Here is an 18,537-nt window from a genome sequence, read left to right on the forward strand (position 1 = left end):
CCGAAAACAAACCAAGCAGTAAAAGTATATATAAATTATAAATAAAAAACAAACAAATAAAAGAACAATATAACACGTTATCATGACGATAAACAACGCCAGTACGAAGAATCTATACACTAAGACCATCATGTATTATTTGTGAAGTTGATACGGAATATTTATTAATCAGGTCTTGGTAACTTTGGATGAACCTTTTTTTGAAAAAGGACATAATAAAAAGCATAACATGATAAATAGCCATAATTGAACTATTCGGGAAAATGGAAAAGAACACAAAACACAAAATATACGTAGATGATATAATAATTTTCGCAAAAATGAGTTACTTAAGCATTTGTTTTGCAAATTTTGCAGTCAACTCTTTTGTAACTTTTTCTGCGACTTCTCGTGCTACCTTTTGAATGCTGTCCTGTGCATCTTTAGCCATGTTTTCTATTATTTGTTTGTATTCTTCTTCCTTGACATGTAGAGCATGTTCAGCTTTATTGATTTTCTCATTTAATGACTGTTTTTGTCTATTTGATTCCACTTTCATTTCTTTCAATTTTTTAATTTCCTTCTTCAGATGAGAAATCGTTTGTTCCAGTCTCTGTATTTGTCCGCCATCTTCTGTTAAAATAAAAAGAATTGTATTACAATAGATAAAACATTTACACGTGGAGTCAGAGGGGATTCCCGGTGGTAAGAATCTCACAATATCATCGGATTTTTACCTTCTTTTAGTTTTGAACTCTAAAAGGCCTTCAACACTAGAATGAAGAAATAAACATACTAGTAAACTCCTAACATTCGGTATTTTATCCATTTCAGATGTCGCTAGCATTATGAACACTCGTTTAAAGCTCTGTTCATATTAGTTGTAAGGTGGATGAAATATAAGCCGCATCCTTTATCATTGTGCATAATTTTTATTGTATCGGCTCACTTTTAACAGCCTAAATCGTTAATTTAAAAAATTACCGCGATACTTGTAAAAATGAAGCCAATATCGCTATACTTACAGAAAAAAAAGTGAATAGAAAAAATTATAATTATTTAAGCAAACAAATGAAATTTGACATGAACCGTCACACATATTCGCGTACTGCACAATAAACTGTACCTCTCATAATCAAAACGATAATGCTATTTGAAGGTATTAATCACCCATCATGTAGACTACTAATAAATCATGTAGTAAAAATACGAACAAACCTTTAGTGACTTTTATCAAGGGGACAAACGAATCATTTCCCAATAAACCAAGCTGAAGCGTTACATCTGCTTTTTCGCCATAAAAGTTGACCTCCTCACAGGATGGGAAACATAGGACACGAATGTTTACAGATAATATGTCAGAGGCGTATAGTAGACAAAATGGTAGCCCGGATGTGAAAACTTTATTATTTTCTACATACTCCTTCCAACTGGTACCTCCTGGTAGACATTCGTTCAAAATCTAAAAAAAAACCCACCAACAATAGATAAACAGCAATTAAGGTAGCACAATACAAAGATTTTTTTACTTCCAACATCCAACCTTTCAAATGCTGTGACTTTCTTAAGACTGCATGTAAATTAATAAAAGAGGTATATATAGATAGATAAAAATTAATCTTTTAAATGACTGCAATATTTTGTTATGTAATCATTATGTAATCATTATGTAATCAATTATTATGCAATTAATGGCAGAATCTTGGTAAGTTCACTGAAATGAATTTATCTCTATCATCTCTATAACTACACAAGACATTATTAACATTATCTTAATCAACACAGCAGGAGCTACAAAAGGGTGTTATAAATTATCGCTGTCGTATTCCATTCTCTCATAAATCTGTAATAAGTGTTTGATTAAGGTAGTAAAATACAAAGATTTTTCATCCCCAATCAGACATCTTTAAACTGATGTAATTCGACTCATCTTTCTTTAAATTTTATAAATGAGGTACCAAAAGAAAGAAGAAGGATTAATCTTTAAAATTGTGATAATTTCATTATGACATAATTATTACATCATTAATTGTTATGTAATTAGTTGCCATTCTGTGATGTCCATACTTGAATGAATTTAGCTTCTTTGTTCTTCATAGCATCCCAAATTTTTTTATAGATTCTTGCACAACACAGTTTGACCTCCAAAACAGTGTCTCAGATTTTTCCTATTGTATTTCATTCTCTCATAAATCTTCAATGAAGTTTGCAACATCAATTCATTAGAGACCACTTAATTCAATTGGGTATAAAATTTGTTCTGTTAATGTTTTTGGAAATCTGAGACACAGTTTTGGAGGTCAAGCTGTGTTGTACAAGAATCTATAAAATATTTTGGGATGCTATGAAGAACAAAGACGCTAAATTCATTCAAGTGTAGATATCACAATATAGCAACTAATAACATAATAATTAGTTATGTAATAATTATGTCATAATGAAATTATCAATATTTGAAAGATTAATCTTTCTTCTTTCTTTTGGTACCTCATTTATAAAATATAAAGAAGGATGAAATGAATTACATCAGTTTAAAGTTGTCTGATTGGGAGTGAAAAAATCTTTGTATTGTGCTACCGTGTAAAATTTGATCCATACATTCTATCCGAAATCTGAGAAACCATTTTGTAGATAATGGCTATAGGAGCAACATATAATACACATCAACTTTCTTGGGGTATCCATGAATAAGCTAATTTCAATTGAATGTGAAAATTTTGTAGACACAGTAAACATTATAATTGATTACACAATTGTTGTTTAATACTAACTTTGCATTAATTTGAAAGAGTAATTTGTAAGCTATCCATAAATACCACTTTTATAAATTTTCAAGCATTATAACGAAAGTTACAGCATTTTAAAACTGGGAAATTGGAAGTATAAAATCTTTGTATTGTGCTACCTTAAATAAACGTTATTAATTGATGATATACAATGCTTATTTTTATGGGACATTATAACAGAAGTCTATCATATATAAAGCAAATAGGGAACGAACATTGGATTAATCAAGGGACCGGATTTTTTCCATAATATCTCAAAACTTGTTTCTAAATTGGAGTATTATATTCGCCCGGTAAAGCTTCACGAATATTATTTATATTTTCATATGTGTATACAATTATTTTCTGTTCTTTGTTTTGGAAGAATATACATTTTCATCCTGTATTTAACTAGTAGATCTGTTTTTTTCGATTTTACTAGCGATATTTATTTTTAAATATTCCTGTAGCCGACACCCCATAAGAAACCAAATGGCCGTCCCCTTACTTGCGTTGCAGAATAGTCTCACTTATGTCTTGTTAAAATGTGCAGTAGGTATTTTGTTTAATCATAGTTTCTTACAAGAGTAATCTCCGGGGACCTAAACAAGGGAATGGTTTGTTCAAATTGTTAAATTGGAGATAATGATAAAGATATAACGCCATCGGTATTGACCAATCTATATCATCTTAACAAATCGAAATACCAATGTTTACCAAGGAATATTTTTAACATTGGATATTGGTTTCAAATTACACAGTAACCGTTGTAGATACTTTGAAATTGTTATAAGTCGGAAATTTTCAAAATACAAAGACGAATAACATTACATTTTCTTTCCAATACAATTTGAGAATGTTTATATATTTTGAAATAATTGACTATATATTATGATATAGAATATAAACAAAGGCAACAGTAGTATACCGATGTTCGAAAGTCATAAATCGATTGAGAGTATGATAGTTGAAAGTAACAAATTTTAAGTTTATGAATTCTGGGTTAGGACAACACAGAAAAACACATTTAATGGTAATTTATGGTAACTTAATCCCTTGTTTAAGACATAATCAGTATACTATGACAAATTCTCAGGAACCGCGTTAGATGTTAGGTACATGCAAGGAATCCACATCACCTCACTCCTTAAATGCATTTATACTGCACTCGTTCTATTTGAGCAGTCAAAATGCGTTGACTGTATATTTCTATGCCATATACAGTCACTGACCTGATATCACTTTTCCTCATGAATATTTAAATAGAAATTGTCGAAATTATATTTAATTATTCATACGACCTCTTCAACCTGTTCTTGTTTCCAATGTAAACAACGATTCGTTTAACGAGTCAAACTTGTTTCTTTTGCAATTTTTGGGAAAACATATTTCACTTATTAATATTTTTTTTGTTTGCAACCTATAAATCATTATGTTTTATGTTTATTGTTGATATTCTAGTCTGCAACGAATTCGTTCATCATTGATTGCGGTAATGATGTACATTTCATCGTGTTTTATATTTCTCCGTCTGTGTGATATGAGGCCTTTTTAAAGGGGGATTTTCCCAATATTTAAATCAAATAAATAACATTAACACAATAAACAACAATTGAAAATGTTTTTTTTAGATTGCAGTATAAAGACAATAATAGTGCATTGACTTGACATATCAACGATATAAGGATTCGGCCCGAAACGGGGAAAATGCTCGGCACAGCCTCGCATTTCCCCGTTTCTAAGCCTCATCCTTATATCGTTGATATGTCAAGTCAATGCACTATTATTGTCTATATATTTAAGTTAAAACCCAAAGATGACTTAGGAATAGTAGTATACATATAATTCCTTCAGTAAACCCCAACTAAATAGAGAGGTCTGTAAAACTGTAAGGGATGTATACATGCGAAAACAAGTCTGATCAGAATGGGGAGAATTTTGCACGTTTTAAACATTTAATAATTTTACAAAATATCTTCAAGAGTCTGTATATTGGCTGTTGTAAGGCAAAATTTCTGTCTCTATCAAAAATATTTTCATTTCATCAGTGACCGTTTTAATTTCTGTCCTTCATCCCGATCGACTTACTATTTGATTTTTTTTAAACTTTTTTTTTCGTACCGAATATACATACCAATCACAATATTTGCAATTTTAAGCAAAAACTAATATTAAATGCATTCCTATATTCACTGTCAAGTTGAAATCGTTTGAAGACTAAGTATCGCCCATTTATAGTCTATTAGTTTAAGTTTGTTTACCTTTGATTGTAAAACATTGTTGATCATTGCTGACTTAAGTTTTTGTTGTAGGTCATCTTCTCCATAAATACCACGATCGTTCACTTCCACATATTCTTGTTTACATGCCTCTAGAATAGAGGGAAATAAAGAACTACGCTCACTTTTTTCAGAATTTTCTAACGGCTTCACACATATTTCTTTGAACCACTCTATTGCTTGGTTTTTGTCAATTTTTTCATGCTTGCTACTTTCTTTAACTTTTAGAAGTTTGATTCCTTCGATTTTCTCTCTGAGTACAAGTTTTGCACAATCTACAAAAAGAGAAATACAAAATACTATGTATATAAATTTATGTATAAACTATCATTCTTTCATTCCTAAAAACAACATGAAATAGTTTGATTTCATTTACCAAACAAGATAGCGAAGAGGCATATATGGTCCGTGAAAACACTTATCAATTCAAAGTTTCAAAAAGTTTTGAAATTTTAGATTTTGGAAATTTTGATCAAAGTTTTAAAATATCAAATTTTCAAATTGTGTAAAAGTTTTGAAATTTTGAAATTTTAACTAAATATTCAAAATATTAAAATTCTAAATATCGTTTTTAAATTTGATAGTTTGGAAATTTGATCAACGTGCAATTTTGATTATTTCACTTTTTGAAAGTTTGATTTTTTAATTTTTGTAAGATATCAAAAATAGAAAAGGGTCGAAAGGAAATGAAAGTGGAACGAAACGAAACAAAATGAAATGAAAACATACTGATACTTAAAAGTTAATGTTTTAAAATAAAACAATCGGCAGACAGTTGCGGTGAAAAAATGGATGACAAAATAAATATTTCTCAAAAGAAGAGAATTCATTTTGAAACAAGACGCACGGCTCTGATAATGACAATTTTACTTGCTGGTTTTCCCAACATTAACAGTAAAATCTGATCATTTCGCAGTAGGTCAAATTGTATGGCTGGTTTGAGTATCTTTCTATATATTGTCTACTGAACTTTAAGCAATAAAATGGCTCAATACACTTTGTATTATATCATTTGATTTCATTTTTTTTCTGTTTTGCTCTACGCTTTCTTACTTTCTACAATCATGTCGGCAGATGAATATACCGGTATCCTTCCATGTACATTTTCAACGATCTCATCTTTAACGTTTTTAATCCACTATTTCTGTTCTTTATAAATTGTTGGCCCTAAATGTTCAGCTGTAAGCGTTCCTGAAGAAGGTAGACCCAGAGCAGCGCTTCGGTCGTAACTTTTAACGTTTTGTTTTCATTTTTTATCGATTGCATGAAGATCATATATAGTGCCTTGTATCAATGATTTCAGTTACAAGTATTGGTACGCTAGGAGGATTGAATTTATGGTGTCGCAATGCTAGTCTGGAATATGGGAGGTTTTAAATATCCTTTTTACACTGAAACTTATAATAATACTTTATTTCCGTAAGCAAATACAGGTTATTGGATTTACACAATATACATGTTGTTTAGCTCTTTGACATTTCTTACAGATAACAGTTGTACTAATTTAAAAGTAGATGGTCTCTCATAGTAATAATTCTTTATATATTTACATCTGATGTCGTTATATCTATCACATTCTAAAATAAGAGTAAGATCAAATTTTAGTAGCTTGGTGCCAGGATACTGTTGTAAGGTATCTACATAAACTCATGATAGATAACAGGATGTAAATTTTGTATTTGCGCTAGACGCGCTTTTCGTCTACAAAAGACTTATGTAATAGTTGCTGCTGTACAGTAAGCGTCCCTCTATCAATTTGTAGGTGTCGCCATTTGAAAATTATTTTCAAAAGTTTTTATCAGCGATAAATGGTAATCTTTTGTGGAATCTTATAAATGAATATTGTCACTAAGGTGACACTTTTTTTTACTTGGATACTTCCACGAGGGGCTTTAATAATGGTACAAAAAATATTTTGATCCCCAATTTGAAGACAAAAAATATTCTGCGTAAGCAGAGGACAAAAAAAATATTCTGAATTAAGATTTTCCCCATGCCTTATAGTGTTAAATTTTGAATTTAAATTTTTGAAATCATTTGATAAATAGCGATAAAAACATTGTTAGCGCTTAGCGCGAAATTCTTTTCTTCTCCACTTTTTGAAGTTAAATGGTTGCTCCTTTAGACAACGTTTGGACTGATGCTTGTGAAAAGTATATGAATTTATCATATACGTAGCTCCATTTGGAGCCCTAAATCAACCACTGTTTTTAAATAGCAAATACAAGGAAAAGGTTTATTTTTTTAGTATTAAATTTGTTATTTGTGCATTTTTAAGTTATTGTACGGCAATTAACTTTAAGCAAAGTAAAAGAACACAGGTACGTCCAGTCAGAATGGGGCGTGTAAAAAGAGTGCCACGCTGTCAGCTGCATCATGGTTTTTCCATTTTTGGCCATACACCAATGTTGCTCTCGAGAAAACTGTACAATGTAAAAAGCGGAATTTTAAGTAACGCATTCACCTACGGAACGCTGAAAACTGGATATTCAAAACTCAAGTAAATATAATTAGAACCGAAACAACTGAAGAGGTGTTCGGTCAAAGTGAAGTTAAACACCATCAGTCAAAATCGATCTATAAGGGCTACTTTTCCCGAGGGAGTTGAATCCTAAGTTTCTTTGTGATTTGTATGTAAACAACCTATTTTAAATTATCGGTGTTTTGTTGCCAGTGACAAATATTTCATGAATGTTCAGGAACAAATTAGCAACAGATACAACAGGGAGGGATTGTGCTTGTTATTCATATGATGAAAACGTAATCTTTCAATTAGTTAAATTGAGGTCTGGAGCTGGCATATGTCAGTAACTGCTAACTTTATATAAAGTAGTCCTTTGTTAATTTATTATCATTGTCATTTTGATTAGTTTCTCACAGTCTGTTTCCTATTCTGACATAGGACTTTTAAAGTGCGTATTGTTGTGTGTTTGTTTATTCTTCATTGGCTACATGTAGAGGTGTAGGGTTGTGATATAAACAAACATGTTTAACCCCGACGTATTTGTGCACCTGTCCCAATTCAGGATCCTCTGGCCTTTTTTGTCTTGTATGATTTTAATTTTAGTTCATTGTTATATTTCGGAGTTTAGTGGGACGTCTATTATCACTGAACCATCACCGAACCAGTACACTTATCTAGGTCTTGATACCAGCTGAAGCACGTCTAGCACAACGTTCATTGCGACACTATAAATTAAGTATTCCTTCCGTATCATTGCTTGGAACTAAATTCAATCACAAAAGGCAAAGCAATTGATAAAAAAGAAAACAAAACGTTTAAAGTTGCATGCGACCGAAGCGTTTTTTCTGGATCTACTTTCATCCGGAACGTCAAAAAGGCGGATAATACTATTTAGCCTACTGCGAGTTGGTCAGTTTTCACTGTTACTTCTAAATGTTTGGCACTGGGGACACCAAATAGCTCTGAATTATTTTTTTCTCCAACTCTAACCTTATATTAGAGATTTAAATAAACTTTTTTGATGCCAGTTTAAATATTTTTATAATAAATGCACAACCTTAAAATTTCTGGACACTGTTATCACATGTGATGTCTAATATGTTTTATAAAAAAGCTACTTCTTCTTTTAAGTATTTATTTTGTAATTAAAAATTATTTCATATATTTCGTGCTATTCCTAACTAAGATTGATTATAATCAGAGCCGTGTTTACAGCTACCCCTCTTTTCACCCCTTTTCTATTTTTGATATTTTAATCAAAAATTTTAAAAAAATCAAACTTTCAAAAAGCTAAATAATCAAAATTGCACGGTAGGTTTAATATGTTTTAAGTTAAATTAAATTTCTAAACTATCAAATTTAAAAACAATATTTAGAATTTTAATATTTTGGTTATTTGGCTAACATTTCAAAATTTCAAAACTTTACACAATTTAGAATTTTGACATTTTAAAACTTTGATCAAATTTTCAAAAATCTAAATTTTCAAATTTTTTAAAAATTTTTGAATTGATAAGTGTTACACGGACCGTTTGCCAATAAGACAACTATCTACGTAAGATCAAATAACGCTGATGTAAGAAACTATAGATAGGCGTATAGTAACCTATAAAATATGCATGCCAAAATGTAAAACAATTCAAACTAGAAAACCAGCGACCTGACTTTTGTAAAACTAATAAACAAATAAAAACCATATATTTCCGTAATCAACCAGCGTCAATCACTCAATAACCTGCTCCCGAATTTGCTTGAGCATAAAGTGACAGGCTAGCACGTGTTTGCGACTTTTCAACATTCCACTATACTAGGACAATTGCGTAACATCACACCATAAGGACATAAGAACAAACTATATATATCAGTTGGAAATGGCTTGAGGCAGCAGATTGCACGAAATGACACTTAAAATAACCAAAAACACAACTGTTAAAAAGAAAAAAAACACCATCAAGGCTTAAAGAGAATCCGGTGTTTTGACTACCAATAAATAAAATCAATTATTCGTAAAACTCAACAGAAATAATTGCTTTCTGCAGATGCTAATTCTTGATATTGAAGTTAACTCTGTCCAATTTTCATACCATAATAATGCCAAATAAAGGCAACTGGTAATAAAGGCAAAAGGTATACCGCTGTTCAAAACTCATAAATCCATGGAAAAAAAACAAAATCGGGGTAACAAACTTAAACTGAGGGAAACGCATTGAATATAAGAGAAGAAAAACGACACAACATTAAAATGTAACACACATACACACAGAAACGGACTAAGCATTAGACAAAATCCTATGAGAATAACAAATATAACACCAAAACAAATACATGAATTTGACCAAAAGTTCAAAAAAGCCATGCCAAAAAACGGCCAGGGTTTTCTGTTAGGTACCAGAACATCCCTATTATTTAGAATAATTTATACTTTTGCAAACAGTAAAATTAAAACAGTTTAATGTTTCTTAATACACCAGAAGTGCATATAACAAAGTTATTAAAATGTCTGAAAAGATAGTCCTAGACATGCAAATGTTGACTACAAAAAGTTAAGTTCATCTTAAAAATACTGAAAAATAAAAGAAATTTATAAATTCATTCAAACATTTGCCTCAGACAATGTCTCGTGGTAATCCAAGACAGTATAAAATTAACCCCCCAAAAAGTCCTTTAATTAGTACAATAAATAGGATTGAAACATTATCTCTTATTCAAATAAAAGCTTATGTAAAAAATTGAAGAAATTCTATGAAGTTTTGACATAAATTGATGTTTTTTTTTCCATTTAAGCCATGGTGTTGTTAGTTTATTTTCGATTTATCACTTTGAATGTCCTTTTGGTATCTTTTGCATCTCTGTTTGTATCTTCTGTGTTTATGTTATTGTGAAATGCCCCTCCCCCCTTTGCCCCCCCAAAAAAACAACAACAAAAAACCCAAAGAACCCAAATATATTGATGTTTTGAAAAAACTTAAAAACAGAGAGGACCTAAATTTTGAAGCAATCGACGCGGAAATGTAGGATTGCTATGTCTCGCTTCCGCGTCAAAATGTCGCAGACTCCACAAAAATATGATAAATGCAAGATATAAGAGTATTGTCGATTATTGAAAGCTACTTCCAGGCAGATTTCAACTTAAGATATATCATGTTTTCGAAAACTTAACGCATTAAGTGTAAATACACCAAAATAGTCGTTGCGAAGCATTGTCATGTGCAATACCACCATATATTACCCTGGTATCTTTGAGTTTTTGCTATAAGTACCGATACAATGAAGTATTATAAATGTTCTTAACTATATAGCAATACCTACGATATTTGATTATGATTTATTTCTCACAAAATCAATTATATAACCGATAAAAACAATATTCAAAGATCTTTCCACAGTGCTTAACCCTATAACCATTAAGAATTTGTTTTTATTTGTGGGTCACATAGTTTTAAAAGATGGTATCTGAATATGGGCGATGTTCATTTAGATATATCTTTTAATGGTGATGAAACTCAATCAATAAGTTGCTCCATAACTTTTACCTCTTTCCCTTACCAAGCATATGATTATGAGTTCATCACAGGTACGCTTTGTCTAATCTAATGTTCAAAAACTGATTTTTTCCCTTGCTATGTTCGATTGGTCCTGTCGAATTTTTATTTTCACTGCCATTTTTGTTTCTTCCAATCTAATTAATATATGACATATCAAAATACTTATTATTTATAAAAAGTAATTCAATCGAGAAAAAAAAGAATTGAACTCATTCAAAAGAATTTAGTAAATATGACCGATCATTAATATGCATCCCCTTAAAATATTAATATACACGTTATGAAGAGATTATTAAACTAAAGAAAAAAAAAACCAAAAAATAATTCTTCAGCTTTTTGTATAAAAACCGATCGAAAACATACTCTCTTTTATATACTTTAAAAGTCTCTATTAAATAATTTCGAACGTATGGGGTAATAAATTGTATAGAAAAATACAATAAGTTGACTAAATTTTATGTTAGGTCATTATTATGTCATATCAAATGTAAGGAAAGAATTAATGTACTAGTCTATTTTTGGCATGCTATTCTCCAATTTAACAAGAAATCAAATAACTTAAAAGGGTAAAATACCGTCCTTTTATTTATCTATTTTTTATATAATCTAAATCATCAGAACACGACGTGAATTTTCAATCTGAACGTGTGGTTGAGATTTTATGGTTAACTGTATGTGATAAAGAACGTTTACACATATCTTGAAAAATTGCTGAATATCAAAGTATGAACATTATGAAATAGTCTCTATTTCTTAAAAAAGACTTTTGACTGGTGTATTGAAACTATAAACAATGACTAAAATTTGATTAAAAATACTTACATGACGCGTCTACAGTTTGAAGCCATGTTATTAAAACCACTCTACAATCTTTGTTTTTCTTGATAACTCTAAAAATATTTCCAAGATAATTCAAAGATGTATCTTTTCTTGGTGTTTTTCTTCCAATATAGCACTGATTTTTTTCAAGCGCTGACGCCAGCATTTCTACTTTGTCACCCTGAGCTGAAATTTTATGAGGGGTTTTAGTCAGCAAGTCGTTGAAAACCTCATCAATAGCGACTTCAAGTTGAGAATGTTTTGCTTTCATTAAAGTTGCCATATCTTTCGTCTGGCGTGTTGTCACATATTTTGTAGATATAAATGATTTAAAAATGTTTACTTGTACTACTTTTACTTCCTAGTAGGCGCTATCAGTTGAGAGAATCCTGAAGACATAAAGGATCTTTAATATCAAAACCGTTATAATTGAAATGATTATTCGCACACAATCAGACTTTACAAAAGTACATACTATTGGATAATGGGTCCACTTTATTTAAATAACATTTGTTTACCAGACTGTTTTCCGTCTTACTGTTTTTGAACATCAGTAAACTGCTGTTGCCTTACTATACTACAGATGACACCATTTTATAAATTTTATCAAGTAAGTTACTTACAATACTTGTGATTTTTTTCTTATATATTTTGTGTTATGATAAGATAAATTTAAATGTAGAATGTAGATGTGAAGTGCAGGTGACATTTGAAAAACTTCAGAACAGAGTATGACAAAGTATGTATCTCCTGTTTTGCAGGCATAAGAACATTTGGACAAAATTGGAAACAATATAAAGCTGTTACCAGATATGCGAATACAACTACTTTTTTTATAATCAACGTCTTTATTTTTTGGTTTACACATTGTTGCCTATATAGTGGAATTTAATGCATCTGACATACTTATCTTTCTGCCTAAGAAAATGCATGTACCAAGTCAGGAATATGATAGTCCTATTATATAATACTTCGTATGTTCGTCAAACTTTCTTTTCGGATATATATTTTTTTACTATCAAAGGTTCAACATTGTAAATATAAAAATAATATCAGACATAAAACGTTAAATGCAAATAATATGAACCTACGAAGTCTAATATTATAGGCTTTGAATATGACAGTTTTTATGCATTCGTATGCATTCGTTTGATGTGTGAAAAAGAAAAATCAATAATTTACACGGAAAAAAATCATAATCTTTTCATCAATCTATTCCTTCCTGAAATATGTACTCTAAAACGTTTGCTATTTGCTTAGGAACTTTCCGTTAATAATCTACGGACTTGGTGTTATTTTACTGTTTATGACAGGAACACTTGTAATAAAGTACTATAAATAAGAAGTAAACTTAAGATTTTTGTAGGATAAAACCTTGAATATTACTAAAAATATACAGGAATTCATGATTTGTTATCTTCAACCTCTTTTTAAGTTAGGGGAAATCTAAAAAAAACACCAAAAAACAATTATGTACAGACTATAAACATAGAATATATGATAAATATTAATACACCCGACCCATTTGACCTATAAGTCACCTCGAATAAAATTAAATAATTATAAAACAATTATATCACGTTTTAGTGTTTTTAGTTTGTTACCCCGATTTTGTTTTTTGTCCATGGATTTATGAGTTTGAACAGCAGTATACTACTGTTGCCTTTATCTAATCTTTTGTTGAAGTAAGTAAATTTCAAAAATATTTGTAAACAAAAATTTAAGCTTTAAATATGCAAAAAAAAAAAAAAGAGTGTTATACAGCAACTGACGTCTTATATGAAATGCGCAAACTATATATTTTGCTTATTTCTTATGTGGAAAGTCATTAAAAAGTTCAATTTTTCAACATGATTCAAATCTGTGAAGCTTTCTTCAATTAAAAGTTTACTAAAAAAGTTAATTCGACATTCAATATACAATGGACATTCAAACATAAAATGGAACTCAGCTTCAGTTTCTTGATTTTTACAAAATATACATAATCTTCCAGTTTTCACTCTTAACGGTAAAATTCCACTTCTTAATTGCGATAAGTGTGACCGCTCAATTTTACTCAATTTAAAATTAACGTAATTTTCAGTTTCAAAGACTGTTTTAATGTTCCTATATGTTCGTAATTTTAAAACGTTTTGGACGGAATTCCTCCAGATATCTGAATACAGACGAAAAATGTTAGTTTCAACCAATGATAAGTCGGCTCACCTTAGTCTATGTGCATATCAAACAAAGGACACAGATGGATTCATGACAAAATTGTGTTTTGGTGATGGTGATGTGTTTGTAGATATTACTTTACTGAACACTCTTGCTGTTAAAAATATATCTATCTATTAAAGTATTATGCAGTGTGCCCAGTACTTGGAGAGAAAAATATTTTGTAAAAATTTACCAAAATTACCAAAATTGATGAAAATTGTTAAAATTGATTATAAAGGGCAATAACCCCTTAAGGGGTCAATTGACCAGTTTGCTCATGTTGACTTATTTGTAGATCTTACTTTGCTGAACATTATTGCTGTTTTAAGTAAACTCATCATAGATATCAGGGCAAAATTTTCAATATACGCCAGACGCGCGTTTCGTCTACAAAAGACTCATCAGTGACACTCGAATCAAAAAAAGTTAAGTTTATCTCTATCTATAATAATATTCAAGATAATAACCAAAAACGGCAAAATTTCCATAAAATTACCAATTCAGGGGCAGCAACCCCAAAACCGGTTGTCCGATTCATCTGAAAATGTCAGGGCAGATAGATCTTGACTTGATAAACAAAATTACTCTGTCAGATTTGCTCTAAATGCTTTGGTTTCAGAGTTATAAGGCAAAATCTACATTTTACCCCTATGTTCTATTTTTAAACATGGCGGCAATCTTGGTTGGCTTACCGGGTCATCGGACACATTGTATACACTAGATACCCCAATGATGATTATGGCCAAGTTTGGTTAAATTTGGCCCAGTAGTTTCAGAGGAGAAGATTTTTGTAAAAGTTAACAGACGACGCCGGACGACGACGCCGGACGCCAAGTGATGAGAATAGCTCACTTGGCTCTCTGGGCCAGGTGATTTAAAAAAAAGAGCCACTGCAGATAATCAGGTCTGGATTAACTTACATATAATATCGTCTGGATAAGACGGATATGTATATTAATGGGACATACATGTAAATTAGTTTCCATTAAGACTGCTTTAGAGAGGATTACAATTATTTGAACATCAACACACTTGAATTTTATGCGACAATCTCAGTGAATTTTGAGAAAAAGTATTTAGATATCTGCGTGACACATAATTTTATCATTGTACTTCCTTTATGAAAAAATCAGAATAGAACTGAAAATCTAAGTGGTTTCAAGAACAAATAACCAAATTTGGTGTAATTGTTAGTAGACCGTTTAAAAACTTCACTAGTAAAATGCTTTGCGATGTTTAGTTTATACAATCACTTTAAGTCAAACATTAAATTTATCATGTACAGTTTATAGACTAATATGATAAAAGGTATTAACATGAATTCGTTTCTACTTTTAAAATTTCATCGTAGCTAAAATGAAGATCAATTCTACATAATCCAGGTAAATATAATACAATTATTAAAAAACGAATTCAACACAATCCAGGTAAAATAACACAATTGGTATTGGGTATTGAATACCGAATACTGCACAGATTTGTTTTGGTAGTAATTAACATAAATACACATGATATCCTCATATTCATAAACTTGTAAGAGCAGTTTGTAGAAATGAAAGAATTCCATATAAGCCATATATATATTCCAGACAATAACTCAGGGGTGAATGTCAGAAACGTCAGGTTATTATTACATTATAGATAACCAAATAATTATAATATGAGGCAGGCATTACCTGTGAATGGAGACGAAAGCTGTATTTTTTTTATTCAAACATGTTGATAAAAGGAAATACCGTAACGTTTCCGATATTGGTTCTGTTGTTACGGATTTAATTGTGACGTTATTTAAGTTATGACGTCATATTCAATGTAAACAAAGAAACGCTGTTATCAGGTAACGTTTTTTTTCATATCAAACAATTATTAAAAATTATTGGGTGTTGAATTCCTTCCTATATTTGTTGATATGTTGATAAATATACATATTATTCAAAGTCTCATGCCAACAAGACTGTCAATGGCTATCTTTCATTTGTCGTTAACACAATGTCGTGTTCATTTTCCTCGAATGTGACACCCCAGAATAAGATTTATCTCATAGTATTTACATGAACAACACGACGGGTGCCACATGTGGAACACGATCTGCTTACACTTACGGATAATTTCAATAGGTCCTCAATGCTCTTCAACTTTGAACTTTATTTGGCCTTTCATAACATATTTGATTCGGGAGTCACTGATAAGTCTTTTGTAGACGAAACGCGCGTCTGGCGTAAATAATAAATTTTATTCCCGGTATCTATGATGAGTTTGTATTCTGTTGTTTGTCTTTTGGTTGTTTTTCATTTTATCACATGACTGTGTCAGTTTTTCAACTATTAATGAGTTTGAATATATCATTTAGTTTCCGCCTCTCTTTAATGAAACATCGATAATTCTTATAATGACATTCTCTTAACATTAATATATTTATAGTGGAATTAAAAGCACAAGATGAAGAATCAATTATGATTATTCAACTCCGAAGACTTTTTTCCAGCAGTTCTAAAGGTGACTCGGATACCATGAAAGAATTGAAAATTCGACTCAAGCACCATCTACCAAAAGACGTTCAAGAGTCTGGAAAAGAATTTCAAGATGTATTTGACGCTTTAGTTTTAGGAAAGAAAATATCTCTCGGTGACTACAGATTTCTTACCGAGGCATTGCTTGATATTCACACAGAGGCAGTAATGGTAATTGAGAAATATCAAACAAAAATCAAGGAGATATTAGGTTGGTACTTATTTTTATGTTTCAAAAAAAAAAAAATCATATACACACAATAAAGGAACTTGACGATGCTTCATAAAACCATACAGTTTCATTTAAAAAATGCCCTCTTGCAATTCTATCGACAAATATGTTTTTAATGTTTTTACACCAATTTATGTAAAAATTTATTCAACTCGTGTGACCGAACAACACTGATAATTAACTAGTACGCTACGCGCATTCGTGAATTTATGTGTTTTTCGGTCACTACTTAAATATTTTTCTCTATTTTAATTCTCCGATTAGTTATTCTATCAGTAAGTCATGTTACTCTAAAAGATAAGCTCAAAATAGAACAAATTAAAAAGAGGAAACTAAATAGATAAAATAATCATATGAAATGGGATATACTACAACGAGTAAGTTATTGTACGACAAAACAGACAAGGTAAGACAAAAATGTGACAATAATTCTTACTTTTGATGCAAAATCAATATGGTTATTTTAATTACTAGTATACCCCCGCTTTGAAAAAAGTGGAGGTATACTGTTTTACCTCTATATGTCCGTCCATCCGGGCCCGGTCAGAAAGCACATACCAGAAAGTAGTACATATTTAACACAAAGTAGTTCCTACGCATGAGTGTAACTTTCAAAATATGTAGAATATTTAGGTATTTGTGGTATCAAATGAAAGCTGAAGGACTGGTGATCATTGTAGAACACTTTTGGACTTTTAATTTTGAATATTAAAAAAATGCACCAGATTTTAAAAAGAGGGTACATTTTGTCTATTTGTCAGATCTGAAGTACCTGTTTTGGTACATCCGAAGTTCCGGGAACCAGTTCTTTCTTATATGCCATTAAAGTTATGCTGATTTTTGCAGTACAAGACACCATAAAGTGCTGCTTTGAAATGCAATGATTGCCACTTTATTTGAACTTTAAACAAAAGAGGTATGCCTGCTTGAAACGGAGGAATTTAACATAGAAAGCAATCGGACCATGAATTAGTGGTGTACTACCTTGTCGGAGAAATGCCCTTGGAAAACAATTGGCCTTTAACAAGGTTTTACGGCCCCTGTAGCCAAGTGTATTACGAAGATTTCAAAATGCAAGAATATCAAAATAGCAAAGAAATGAATATGATTTTAGCCATTTATAGTTGTGTTTTTTTAAAGATTATAATCTTCAATGATGAGTATGTCACAATGTACTTGGTTATTTGAGATTCTGCAACTTTTAAAATATGCATTCTTTTACAGGCAATATAGATTTTAAAAGTAAGAACATAAAGAAGGATACTGATAAAGTTTCAGAAGTGAGATGTAATTGTGATGAAATAGAACCTGACATAAATATCGACGTTTCTGACATTGTTGAAAAACATACTTTACAACTGCAGGAAAAGTTTTCAAAAATAGGATCACATAATTTAAAAGCTGCTCAAGTTGTAAAACCAAAGACCAACTGAACGTTGAAAAAACTTTTCAGGAACTATAGATATCTCAGCATATGTTTAAACAAAATAATATGGATGGCTTGTAATAATTCAAATTAATAATTGCAGAAACTCATAAATCATTTGTTGTCAAAGATTCAATCACATCGATCGCAGCTACATCATCTCTGACAAAATATACTGCATTTTATATTTTGCATAGGAAGAGATGCAGTAATAACATACATTTTTTCATAAACAATTAAATAAAGTCACTTGTCTTACTAATGTTTGAGGTATTGCATATCGGTGTATTATTGCACTGACTTTATATTAATGTAGGCT

The 18,537-nt window shown here is 30.7% G+C and overlaps 1 protein-coding gene and 1 long non-coding RNA gene across 2 annotated transcripts; one reads left to right on the forward strand and one right to left on the reverse strand.

Moving 5' to 3' along the window:
- Positions 1–288: 288 nt before the first annotated feature.
- LOC143071545 (uncharacterized) lies at positions 289–12,253 on the reverse strand. The gene is made up of 4 exons (XM_076245914.1): positions 11,855–12,253; positions 5,006–5,298; positions 1,198–1,441; positions 289–612 (listed from the first exon to the last, which is right to left on the reverse strand). The coding sequence occupies exons 1-4, from the start codon at positions 12,132–12,134 to the stop codon at positions 326–328; spliced, it is 1,104 nt and encodes a 367-aa protein (XP_076102029.1). The 5' UTR covers positions 12,135–12,253; the 3' UTR covers positions 289–325.
- LOC143071547 (uncharacterized) lies at positions 12,245–18,537 on the forward strand. The gene is made up of 3 exons (XR_012976916.1): positions 12,245–12,461; positions 16,472–16,771; positions 18,017–18,537. It is a non-coding gene; the product is annotated as an uncharacterized LOC143071547 (long non-coding RNA).

This window comes from Mytilus galloprovincialis, chromosome 4 (genome assembly GCF_965363235.1).
Source record: "Mytilus galloprovincialis chromosome 4, xbMytGall1.hap1.1, whole genome shotgun sequence".
NCBI lineage: Eukaryota > Metazoa > Mollusca > Bivalvia > Mytilida > Mytilidae > Mytilus > Mytilus galloprovincialis.

What these genes read in the sequence shown, in the direction of transcription:
- LOC143071545 (XM_076245914.1), bottom strand. Translation starts at nt 12,134, where the DNA reads ATGGCAACTTTAATGAAAGCAAAACATTCTCAACTTGAAGTCGCTATT. An exon ending in ACAATGTTTTACAATCAAAG is followed by an intron (nt 1,442 to 5,005) that starts GTAAACAAACTT and finishes GTTTTTTTTTAG; the next exon opens with ATTTTGAACGAATGTCTACC. An exon ending in CTTGATAAAAGTCACTAAAG is followed by an intron (nt 613 to 1,197) that starts GTTTGTTCGTAT and finishes TTATTTTAACAG; the next exon opens with AAGATGGCGGACAAATACAG.